This window comes from Sinohyriopsis cumingii, chromosome 18 (assembly GCF_028554795.1).
Source record: "Sinohyriopsis cumingii isolate HCF-2022 chromosome 18, ASM2855479v2, whole genome shotgun sequence".
Lineage (NCBI taxonomy): Eukaryota > Metazoa > Mollusca > Bivalvia > Unionida > Unionidae > Sinohyriopsis > Sinohyriopsis cumingii.
The window spans coordinates 28,828,517-28,841,652 of record NC_142978.1 but is presented as its reverse complement, the minus strand read 5'-3'; the positions used below and the strand labels follow the sequence as shown (position 1 = coordinate 28,841,652).

Below are 13,136 nucleotides of genomic sequence, written 5' to 3'. Positions count from 1 at the left end.
CTCAGATCCAGTTTTGGTGTGTTTATTGATTTTTTAGGAAAATTTCCATGTTAGATTGTTTAACATTCAGCATATGTGCTCCCCGCCCACCATAGAGCCAAATAAGAGGATACTTTCCAAGTGCCAGGGATAACACAGATGCAATACTCAGTCGATAAAATGACCTATGATTGACCAGTGAACCACCGCCTTTTAGGATGGGAAAAATTACCTCCTGGTTGACCTGTTAAGCCACCGCCTTCTAGGAAGTCTTCTATGACTTGGGAAAGGGAAAGCTAACGGAATAGACTGTATGGGGCAACGGTGATATCAAGAGAGATATAAGGAGAAAGATAAAGAAGATGAGTGAGTAAATAAAGACTTCCAAGGGCTCATCGTGATCAGCCAATTTGTCGAGACTGGGCCCACCTCGATCACCCGTCTAGAAGAAGTAGAGGCCACTGTAGTGTATTGCATCGGAAAGCCACTGCTCAACTACCAGGATCCTTTCCTCCCCTGACATGGGACACAACTTTACATTGTCAGAATCGTGCAGTATTTTACAATACTGAACTCATGTCAATAAAGGAACTACTTTCTAATGTAAACAAACAATGGATGCAGAGGCCAGTACTTTTGATTTATTTTATTTGCCTGTGGATGAAGTAAACCAACTGAATAAACTAAAGCAGATGTTTCATGGACTGCCACATACGAGCTGCTTTGCCACACTCCATGTGAACATTTTTGATACAATGTTTCGGATTTAGACTAGCCATAGATGCCAGACAGGGTCCTTACAAACAGCATGCAAGTGAAAAGGCATAAACTGTCTTCTTTAGCTGGTAATAAGAATGGCCAAAAATATACTTAGTTTTACATCCTGAATTTCCTTAGTTGTCCAAATCTGAATTACATGAGCTATGTCATGGGTTCTCGAGCTTGCTTACACATTTCAAAACTGTACTGGGGTTTTGACTATATTCCAAGTGCAATTAGAACATCATTACTGCACTCAAAATGAAATAAATATTATGTTCCATACGTCTTTTTGATAACTGCAATTGAAAGACTTCACATTTTTCCCATATTATGATTTCAAACATTCTAAGACAGAACAGAAACACACTTGCAGATGTCAACACGCTGTTGAAATCCGATGTACTTCATGCAGAATTGGCACAGATAAATCCAATCCATAATCATAACATTTTCATAGAATTGACAAAAATATCAAAATCTATTCATTCCACATCAAATGGAAAAGTTGTTGCAATGCGCATTCATTCACATTATGACCCGGAAAGAACCACCGACCCACGAGAAGCTACTGGCAAGCTTTCTCACATAACCACAATAGCCGAATCTGAGACTCGAACCAACGCAGACAGAGGTGAGATGGCAGTGATCCGTAATGGTGAGCGCTTTAGACCACTCGGCCACTTGGGGCCCCATAATGATAAAGAAACGTAAACCCATATTATATGCTGTTGTGTAATTATAAAGAAACATAAACCCATATTATTATATGCTGCTGTGCAATGGTAAAGAAACATAAACCTATATTATATGCTGCTGTGTAATGATAAAGAAACATAAACTCATATTAAATGCTGTGGGGCCCAGAGTGGCCGAGTGGTCTAAAGCGCTGTCCGTTATAGATCACTGCCATCTCACCTCTGTCTGCGTGGGTTCGAGACTCGGATTCAGCCAATGTGGGTATGTGAGAAAGCTTGCCAGTAGCTTCTCGTGGGTCGGTGGTTCTTTCCAGGGTTTTCCCGGGTTCTTCCTCCACCATTAATACTGGCCGCTGTCTATAGCTTATCATGTGCTGAAAAATGGCGTTAAACCCTACAACAACAACAACAACAACAAGATTATATGCTGTTGTGTGATGATAATATAGGATTAAATGATCATGGTTAGGCATTTATCGATGTGTAAATTTTACCTAATCAGTAACAAAGTAAATAAAGTCTGAGGGACTTTATGTAAACTTTGTGAGTGAATAGGTAAAATGTGCACATTGATAAGTCCCAACCATGATCATTTAATCCTTATAATTCCAATTTACTTCCTTTCTTACATCAGATCAGCAGATTTAATCAACAAAACATTCACTTTTATGTACAGGAAAGTTTTCTTTTATTAACCTCTTAACTGCGATAGAATACATAGCCCTATCTTCGCAAGGCAAGATTCATCGATTCTTTATACAGTGATATGGGGTAGAATGTCATAGCTGGTCATGCCAGTGATATATTGTTATGATCATTATTTTAGCATGTAAAAAATGGTTCTTGTGGTTAAACGAGGAGAATTCCCCCCATTTTTTCCCCCGAAAATTATGCTTGCGTATGGCACGTGTTGTTATAGCAATGTAATTGTTTTGTTTTGCGCATTTTGATCTTTCAAAAGCAAACTTGGGTCCATTTTTAGTGATATCCCTTGGTTGACATATGACCCTGACCTTTAATAACTGCTGCTGTAACATGTTGTCGAGGTGAAATGCAATATTTTTGAAGAGTGGCTTCTAAAGCCCACCATATGCCTTCTTCGGCAAAAGGGATGAGTGTTGGAGGGCAAGAAGGTCTGTGCAATTACATTGTTTTAACTTCTAATTGTCTATTTTAATCTCTGGCTTGTCATTTTTTATCGGAAATCACAGGAGTGGGTGGGTGGGATCATGTTGTTGTCATTAAGAGCGTGTAAGGCGACGATATAGATAAAACTTCACATCAAATGATCTGGGCACAGGGAACCAATAGTTTACAGAATTTATCCATGTGTAAAAAATTCCAGATCAGTATCACAAGACCATTTACTGCCAATCAAACGGTAGAAAACAGTCAATTCATAAAAATTGGAATTATAGAAACGTAAACCCATATTATAGGCTGTTGTGTAATGATAAAGAAACATAAACTCATATTACAGGCTGTTTTGTAATCAGATAATCTGGGTCTACTATTTTGATTAAAATTTTAACCAGCAGCACATACCCTGATCTGCCATCACATCATTGCAAGGAAAGATTTGGTCTATTTATTTTGATTGAAATTAACCACCAGCACATACCTTAATCTGCCATCACATCATACAAGGAAAGATTTGGTCTATTTATTTTGATTGAAATTATAACCACCAGCACATACCCTGAACTGCCATCACATCATGCAAGGAAAGATTTGGTTGATTTATTTTGACTGAAATTAACCACCAGCACATACCATGAACTGCCATCACATCATGCAAGGAAATATTTGGTCTATTTATTTTTTATTGAAATTAACCACCAGCACATACCCTGATCTGCCATCACATCATGCAAGGAAATATTTGGTCTATTTATTTTTTATTGAAATTAACCACCAGCACATACCCTGATCTGCCATCACATCATGCAAGGAAAGATTTGGTCTATTTATTTTTATTAAAATTACCCACAAGCACATGCCCTGATCTGCCATCATATCATGCAAGGAAAGATTTGGTCTATTTATTTTTATTAAAATTACCCACAAGCACATGCCCTGATCTGCCATCACATCATGCAAGGAAAGATTTGGTCTATTTATTTTTATTGAAATTAACCACCAGCACATATCCTGATCTGCCATCACATCATGCAAGGAAAGATTTGGTCTATTTATTTTGATTGAAATTAACCACCAGCACATACCCTGAACTGCCATCACATCATGCAAGGAAATATTTGGTCTATTTATTTTTTATTGAAATTAACCAGCAGCACATACCCTGATCTGCCATCACATCACGCAAGGAAAGATTTGGTCTATTTATTTTTATTAAAATTACCCACAAGCACATGCCCTGATCTGCCATCACATCATGCAAGGAAAGATTTGGTCTATTTATTTTTATTGAAATTAACCACCAGCATATATCCTGATCTGCCATCACATCATGCAAGGAAAGATTTGGTCTATTTATTTTTATTGAAATTAACCACCAGCACATACCCTGAACTGCCATCACATCATGCAAGGAAATATTTGGTCTATTTATTTTTTATTGAAATTAACCACCAGCACATACCCTGATCTGCCATCACATCATGCAAGGAAATATCTGGTCTATTTATTTTTTATTGAAATTAACCACCAGCACATACCCTGATCTGCCATCACATCATGCAAGGAAAGATTTGGTCTATTTATTTTTATTAAAATTATCCACAAGCACATGCCCTGATCTGCCATCACATCATGCAAGGAAAGATTTGGTCTATTTATTTTTTATTGAAATTAACCACCAGCACATACCTTGACCTGCCAGCCCATCATATAAGGAAAGATTTGGTCTATTTATTTTTTATTGAAATTAACCACCAGCACATACCCTGAACTGCCACCACATCATGCAAGGAACTATTTGGTCTATTTACTTTTTATTGAAATTAACCACCAGCACATACCTTGACCTGCCAGCCCATCATATAAGGAAAGATTTGGTCTATTTATTTTTTTTATTGAAATTAACCACCAGCACATACCATGAACTGCCATCACATCATGCAGGGAAAGATTTGGTATATATTTATTTCAGTAGGCTCATTTTATTTTTAAAAATCCAAGCAAATAGTTTTGTGCCTCTTATAATATGAATTGTATTATACAACAAGAATACTGTACTGTCCTAGCCTTCATTGCAAAGACTGTTTTCATTGTCTCACATGGAAAAAAGCTCAGTCTCAATTTCATACTGCATAGTTTGTGTTAATGGTCTCCCATGGACTTAAGTCCTGTCTCTATTTCTTTCATCACTCTTAGGACTAACTCCTCTTGGAATGGAAGACAGACACACTGCACATTCACTGGGAGTCCTATACTATCTTCACTGGCCTGTAAGTACAAAAACACCAAATTATTATAACATTAATGACATCGCAATTACAATAAAAATAATAATCTTTTATCTGAACTAGCATTTTAAAGAGAAAAACTGGCTGTAGTTGGATAGTTATTGCTACAAACCACAGATATGACAAGTTCATCTGAGGCAAAGTGCCTAAAACAGCTATTGTACCTACCTATGTATAAAATGTATCCACCTGCAAACAATAAAGACCCAGACCTGACATTGCATTATTTCCCAGAAGGTCAGGGTCCATGCAAATATAGCCTAGGCACATAACAGAAATTTGACTATATAGGTTCTGCTCCAGGGTTATGGAGTTTCATTTAAAGTGAAGGCACAGGCAATACTGTTTGCTCTACAACTCTAACAATGTTAAGAAACCTAACATACATTTACATGTTTTTCATCTACTTGGACTGACAATATATCGTTTCTAGGAAAAATATGTACTGTCTGAAGCAGCTGATGAAAATGCCTGTTTCTATGGTCTGTGGAAATTACTTGAAACAGCAAATAGGTCACTAACTTTATCTGTCCCATAAAAATGAGTTTTCACTGTGTAAGCATTAACATTTTCTGAAAGTGCTCTTACAAAATTTTAAAATATAAATAAAACTAAAACAGGTTACTGGTTCATTTGTAACAACTTACCCTCTGAATGTCACCTGTTAAAACAGCCAAGCAGAGCAAGCTAACTTTAATGAGATGTACATCAGATGAAATCCATCCACATCATCTAGATATCAAGATCATAAAAACTGGGTTAACTTACTTCTTTAAATCTCATATAGCATAAACACCATTCTTTTATAACATGGACTGCCAGTGGGAACAATCCATGGGGAAACCATCTCTTTAAAATTTCAACATTGTGCAAAAATGTGAATTTCAGGAGTGGAACCATAGTGGCTTGACCCTACCACAGCTTGACTTTACAGAGGCTTTACCTACAGATGCTTGACTTTACAGAGGCTTGACTTAACAGAGGCTTTACCCTACAGAGGCTTGACTTAACAGAGGCTTTACCCTACAGAGGCTTGACTTAACAGAGCTTTATTCTTTACAGAGGCTTGCTTTACAAAGACCTGATTCTACAGAAGCTTGACTTTATAGAAGCTTGACTCTATCACCTTTAGCTTGGTTCATACTCTACACTGACTGTGGTATGCTACATCCAAACTCTGTAATAGACTAATTATACTTAACAAATACAAATCACAATGATCTAGAATTGTGGGGATCACTTGAAAACCATGTACAAATAAAGATAACTCAACATGACTATGATGATGATAAAAAAGCCTTGATTTTAGAACTGTGTGGCCAGCATGAATTTTAGGGCTTTATACAAAAGCTTGAAAAGCCAGAAGCATACATAATGACATCCAAGTATTGAAGCTTTTTTGTTGAATGACTCAGCTGTTTCTGTATCGCAATCATCAGTGAAGCTGTACTGTAATTATCAAACAAGCCACAATGATAACTTCTGAGTTCATCACTTTTTGCCAATGAACCAAAACAACTGATTGACATCAGAAATGATAATGATATTATAAATTCATGATTTATTGGAAACTGACATAGAAATAAGTACCTTCTTTATGTTTTTCTCAAAGTATCGCCTGCTGGGGTAATTCTCCAGCTGCTGCACATCCTCACTAGTCACTTTTGTCAACGGAAGGCTGCCTGCAGGGTAGTTCAGTACATTGTACAGCATGGAGTATGTTCCAGCACCTAAACACAACATACACAGAGACATCAAAATGGTTCCACTTATCTCCCCTTGTTTCATCAATGTCATATAACATCCTAACTGATAAGTAAGATGATCAAAATGAAAAAAAAGAAAAACGTTTGTCTGTCTGTCACTTTCTACAGTTTATTAACAAAATTAAAACTTTGTAGGTTTTTTTTTTATTTCTGTGTGTCACCTCCAAAAGAGGGAACCAGGAATGACACATAATATGCCACCCCATGTTTAATTATTAATAGTCGTATGTGAAGGCCTTTAATATGCCATCCATGTTTAATAGTACTATGTGAAGGCCTTTAATATGCCACCCCATGTTTAACAGTCTTATGTAATGGCCTTTAATATGTCACCCCACTGTTTAATAGTCCTATGTGAAGGCCTTTAACATGCCATCCCATGTTTAATAGTCCTATAAATAGTCCTATGTGAAGGCCTTTAATATGCCACCCCATGTTTAATAGTCCTATGTGAAGGCCTTTAACATGCCACTCCATGTTTAATAGTCCTATAAATAGTCCTATGTGAAGGCCTTTAATATACCAACCCATGTTTAGTAGTCCTATGTGAAGGCCTTATACCCCCAAATCAATAGGTCTCTTTCATACCTTAACCACAAATCTCCTCAAACTTTGGTCAAGGAATGTCGTCTAGCTTAAAGTTATTAAGCAAAAAACTTTTTTTTTCTCAGTCTGGTATCTTGACTACTGACCTTTTGCCATTTTTGAGCACATGATAGGCTATACATGGCAGCCAGTATTAATGGTGGAGGAAGAACCAGGGAAAACCCCAGAAAAAAAACCGACCCACGAGAAGCTACTGGCAAGATTTCTCATGTACCCATGTAAGCTAAATCTGAGACTTGAACCCATGCAGACAGTGGTGAGATGGCAGTGATCCGTAATGGAGAGTGCTTAAGACCACTTGGGGCCCCCCACTGTTTGGTTTAGAAACACACGGCCACAGATCGCGGAAGGAGGGATCAAACCATTGCTTGATTAGGAAAAACATTCTTGCTTGTCACGGAAAACAGGTGACTGGTGATTACATGACACTGAGGTAGGAAATTTGAAGTGGGGGTGGTGGAATTTAGAATGACCACTGTGAACAGGTGACCAATGAACTTAGGTGAATATCAGGACAGGTTTGATTCTACTTAAAACTGAATAGAGACCTGGATAGCAACATATGCTGGTGTCACATTCCTATCATTAGCAACTCTTTTATATATTAAACAAAATATAGCAAAAGCACTTTCATTTAAATGGTTGATTGTTGATTTGTCTTTAAGCCATATATGTATGGTCTGAATATGATTATTTTCAATAAACATTTGGCTCTGTTCTGTTTTGGTAACAAAAAGTATAGGGTATGAGGCTAGTACTGAGCAATCAGGAAAGATCATGTCTGCTGACTCAACAAATAATCCAGAATTATACCAAAAAAAGGGCTTTAATAATTATACTATTGTTGATAAACATTCAAAGTATTGTGCAGTGTGCCAACTGTTAACATGTGAAAGAATCTACAAGGTGCACAGCCACCATTAAAATGGAAAAAAGTGGATGACAACAAGATGGTGTGTGATCACAAATTGTGTCAAGAGAACAGATTAGGAAATTACCAGAACTGCAGAAAAATACAAATAGCTGAAAAGTGAGTCAGGAAAGGATGTTTTATTTGTTTGTGCTCTTTCTGCACTCAGTATTTTGAGAAATAAAAAAGTGTGCTGGATACTTCATTTGTTGATGAGTATAAGAACTTTCATAAATCATACATTGCATGCTCTCTACACATAAAGGTAGCAAGATACCTGAATTCAAAACAGAACACTGGTTCCACAGAAGCAGAGAAAATTGTGTCATTCTTGTACAAAAGCTTCTTGAAGAAGCTTGAACACAAACTTACAACTTTTCTTGAGTCTTGATGGTGAAGTACTGATGTTATTGTTTTGATATCATGATAATAAACAAAGTGTGTTGAATTAGAAGCTGAACTGGCATCTGTTTAATTTGAGCTAGATCAATGAAATTTAGGCAAGATCAGTACAAATTTCAGTATGGTGATCATGTATGTTAAGTATCTATGGTCCATATCTATTTCGCATAGCAATGGTACAGTCTATGTATGATCTGTATCTGGCATAGCAATGGTACAGTATATGTATGATCTGTATCTGGCATAGCAATGGTACAGTCTATGTATGATCTGTATCTGGTATAGCAATGGTACAATATATATATGATATGTATCTGGTATAGCAATTGTACAATCTATGTATGATCTGTATTTGGTATAGCAATGGTACAGTCTATGTATGATCTGTATCGGGTATAGCAATGATACAGTCTATGTATGATCTGTATCTGGTACAGCAATGGTACAGTATATGTATGATCTGTATCTGGCATAGCAATGGTACAGTCTATGTATGATCTGTATCTGGCATAGCAATGGTACAGTCTATGTATGATCTGTATCTGGCATAGCAATGGTACATTTTATATATGTTCTGTATCTGTATAGCAATGGTATAATCTATGAATGATCTGTATCTGGTATAGCAAAGGTACAATCTATGTATGATCTGTATTTGGTATAGCAAGTGGCTGTCCATTTAGTATGTATGCATGGAGAAGAGGTAACCCAAATGTGGCTTGTGTATGGGGGTGGGTTTACTGATAATTTACGTGTGAATAGGAAATTGGGTGGGTGGGTGAAACCTTGATAATAATTTGTCTAATACAAACCCTGTTTGACTGGGTTCAGTCGGCATTTGAATTTTAGCAGACGCAAGACAAGTTTTTTAAAGTTACACGGCTTATTTCTTTGATACAGACATTCAACATCAGTCGACTATCTGTTTTATGAAACACATTAATATTATTAATCTTTTATCATTATTGAGTGGATTAAATATAACTTGTTCTTTAGAATTCGGGGGGTTGGGATGCATCAAGTCTACTTATGCAGGTGGGAATGTGAATATATGTATGGTCAGTCTGTAGTTGGTCTTGCAGTGGTATAATATATCTGTAGTCAGTATCATTTTGGTCAAGCAATGGTACTATAACTATATATATATATATATAAACACACACACATATGGTCAGTTATCTACTTGGTAAAGCAATGGTACAATCTATGTATGATCTGTATCTGTTTGGTATAGCAATGGTATAATATGTGTGGTCAGTCTCTTTTTGCTCAAGCAATATTACAATGTATGTATGGTCAATATCTATTCCATGTATTTATTAGGGCAAACAAATTCAGAATAGAAAACAAGTCTAACTGATTAATGACCCATGATGATGAACAATTCAGAAATAATGTTGTCGCACTATATCTCTATCTTGATAACCAGCACACAACAGGGTCCAAAGTCACAGAACGCACTACAAGAAAGGGCAGGAGTTACTGAGGATCTCAGAAATGTTAAGGAATGCCATCCCTATTGAGTTAGTAGCTTTCAGTGTTTTAAATAATGCTAAAAGGTTACAACAACCTAGATTTGTGTGTGTAAAACAGTTTGTTTCTCAGATGTACATACAAAGCTCACTTGGTGGCACCAGATTCAGAGAAGTTGACATTTGAATACAATACAATATTTAGGCATGGATTTCCCTCAGTTTAGTTTTAAACTAAGAATCAAGGATTCCTGGCTCCAAAAATGTTAAGTCCCATGAAAAATTCTTAGAGTCCCCAACCAAATCATGTAGTCCCCACCCAGTGTATGAACTAAATATTTCATGAGCTATACTTTGTGCAGTACAGCAATGTGACTATTTCTTTATACATTTTAACTATATAAATCAATAAATATAAGATTTTGATCTTGTAATGCAGATGGTTTCTGTATCTGCTTTAGAGAGGTAGAGAAAGGACCAAAGAATCAGCAGATGTCCAATCTTAGCCAGGTAATACATAGTCTCATTCTGAATTTTGTATCCATAATATTATGTTTTAATGTTGCAAAACAAGCAGTTATTTCTTACCTATTAATTTACTCACATCTCCATGAGGCACTGCCACACAAGGAAGTACTGGGCAGATAACTCCATCCAAACCCAAATCACACCACTTTTTCAGGAATTTATCCTTGTATACCTGTGGAAAAGTGAAATCCATTGATGTTATATCCTTTCATCATTTTCAATCTCAAAACATACAAAGAGCTGTCAAAAAAGTAGCAATGCACTTACTCTAATGGTAGAAGAGTCCACTACTGAGAACTAGTAAATGGCTTGGGGCCATGCTGTGTTGTCATTATTGTATCCAACAAGTAAATGCCTTCATTCTGGTGCATCATAGATCAAAGGTAACAGGATGCAAAGGTAGTGTGAGACTGCCAGAAGGCTGCTCTCAGCATCCTCCAAAGAGGAGTGATTCAAGTAGGCCCAAGATGCAACAGTAACCCCAACCTCATGGGTTTTGATTCTCATGAAAGAAAGTGCCCTGATGACTTCTCATGCTAGTGAAGACAATCCAACAGAAAATGGTTGCCATCAAACTATCAGAGGAAAACTCTTAAGAAGTAAAAAGAGAAAATTCAGATCCTTCCTTCTCTCTTTTGAAGACAATTCTAACCCTTCCTTCTACCATTAGAGAAAACCAAATAAAAATAAAGAATTAACTGGGAAGGAGAATATCTTCCCTAGTGCTGATAGCCCTAACTTCATGGGCTTTAATACTCATGAAAGAAGGATCCCATCTGGCAAGGGATTAATGAGTTGTCTTCATAGTAGGGACACCAAAAATGGTGGCCACCAACAAATCAGAGGAACCGTTAAGAGGCAAAAAGAGAAGATTCTGACCCTTCTTCTTCCTTCTGAGGAAGACACAAAAGAACTTGAAGGTCCTAACTGGGCAAAGGAGCCAATCTTGATCATCCCCAGAATGATATGACTGAGACTGGGGATTTCAACAGTAACTGGAGGTGTTGAAGGTAGCTGATTCTTGGCCAGAAACCCAGGTCAAAGAGAAGAGAAGCAAAATCATAATTACTGTTGAATTGTAAACAACCCTTTTCCACTGACACAGCATGAAGGGTACTCCTTCATGGTGACATTAAGGAGAGAAGAACAATCATTTTAAGGATGAGATTCTTGAAGGAAGCTTCACTCTGAGGTTTATAAGCGGATTTTGATAATGCCCCCAAAAATGAATGATTTCGTCAAGGGATTAAAGAGCAAAATACAGGCCTCTGAAACTCAAATTACTTGTTCTTCTCCAAGACTTCCCATTGGAGTAGATTTCAGTCTTCAAAACAAAGAGATATAGCATGTCTACCTTTCTTATGCCTGAAATATGTTACTATGGACATGTCTGAAGCAATCATAATACAATGAAGCCTTATGAGGTCAATAAAACTCTGAAGGGCTGTAAACACTACCCACAATTCTAGATTGTCTATATGAAGGATTGCTTCATATCAAATCAAAGTCTGTTAAGAAATACCCCCTCTGACTCCAGGTGAGCACCCCATCCCAAATCTGATGCATGTAGCATGCCTACCTCTCTTATGCCTGAAATATGAATAGGGTAGTGTCAGGGTGCTAAGCATTGTCTATCAGACTACTATTTGAGTCTTGGGTAGGTGCCAGTCATATCCCTTTGAGAAACAGATCTGCCTGAGTGATAGAATTTCAAGTTTGTAATTTGGTGCTGACTTCAGGTCATTTTTGCACATCATCATAGCACTTCCTACTGCCTGGTTCTGCTTTTCAATTTTCTTCATTCAGGTCTTGTAGATGCACAGACCTGTACCGATGTCAACATCATATGGACACTACACTTCATATGGGTTTGTTGGACAGCACTTCACTTCGTATGGGTTCATGCAAGACATGGCCATCTTACAACATGTCATTCTTCCACTGGTGTTCTCTGACAGGGAAATACAAACATTTTTTGGATAGTGTGTGATACAGCTGTCCACATCTTATGGCACTGCTTTTCATATAGGTTTAACGGAGAGAACTTTATATGCATTGAAGATGTGACCATCTTACAACACATCATTCTTCCACTGTTGTTCAGAGGCATGGAATACAAATATTTCTGGATATTGTGTGAAGGGCTGTCAAACACCATGGAAAACTTCACCCAGCTACCTGTTGCACTGTTTAATGGGTAACCGGGCACCCATTAGAACATGAAAGACATGTACAACCCTAGTTATCCCACTTTCAAAATTTCACAAACCTGGGTGATGAAACGAACAGACTATTTACACCATTTTGCACATTGTTTACCACACTTTATCCACTATTTCGCATTCTCTTTTTTGCATTTTACCAATCCACACTTTTGGATTTTCACCTTCACACTTTACCCACACCCAATGGGGATATAGTCTGTCAATGGAATAATTTGTTTTCCTGTTGTACTTGTAATTGTCTATTATAAATTGTGCTATAATATTTTGTTTGATTTTCAATAATAATGAATTAACATTACAATGTTGTTTCGCTTATCAATAAACTTCCAACAACTTTCACCGCTCCGGTGGCCTAGTGTTAGA

The 13,136-nt window shown here is 37.1% G+C and overlaps 1 protein-coding gene across 2 annotated transcripts in view; it reads right to left on the bottom strand.

Annotated features, from left to right (window-relative positions):
- Window positions 1–610: 610 nt before the first annotated feature.
- LOC149776294 (fatty-acid amide hydrolase 1-like) overlaps window positions 611–13,136 on the bottom strand; it is a 100,044-nt gene continuing 87,518 nt past the window's right edge. For both annotated transcript variants that reach the window (XM_089942753.1, XM_089942755.1), the window contains exons 16-18: window positions 10,609–10,720; window positions 6,455–6,594; window positions 611–4,844 (exon numbers count right to left, since the gene is read on the bottom strand). In XM_089942753.1, the coding sequence (XP_089798879.1) occupies window positions 4,719–4,844; window positions 6,455–6,594; window positions 10,609–10,720 (378 nt within the window). In that variant the 3' untranslated portion in view covers window positions 611–4,718. The remainder of the gene's footprint in view (window positions 4,845–6,454; window positions 6,595–10,608; window positions 10,721–13,136) is intronic.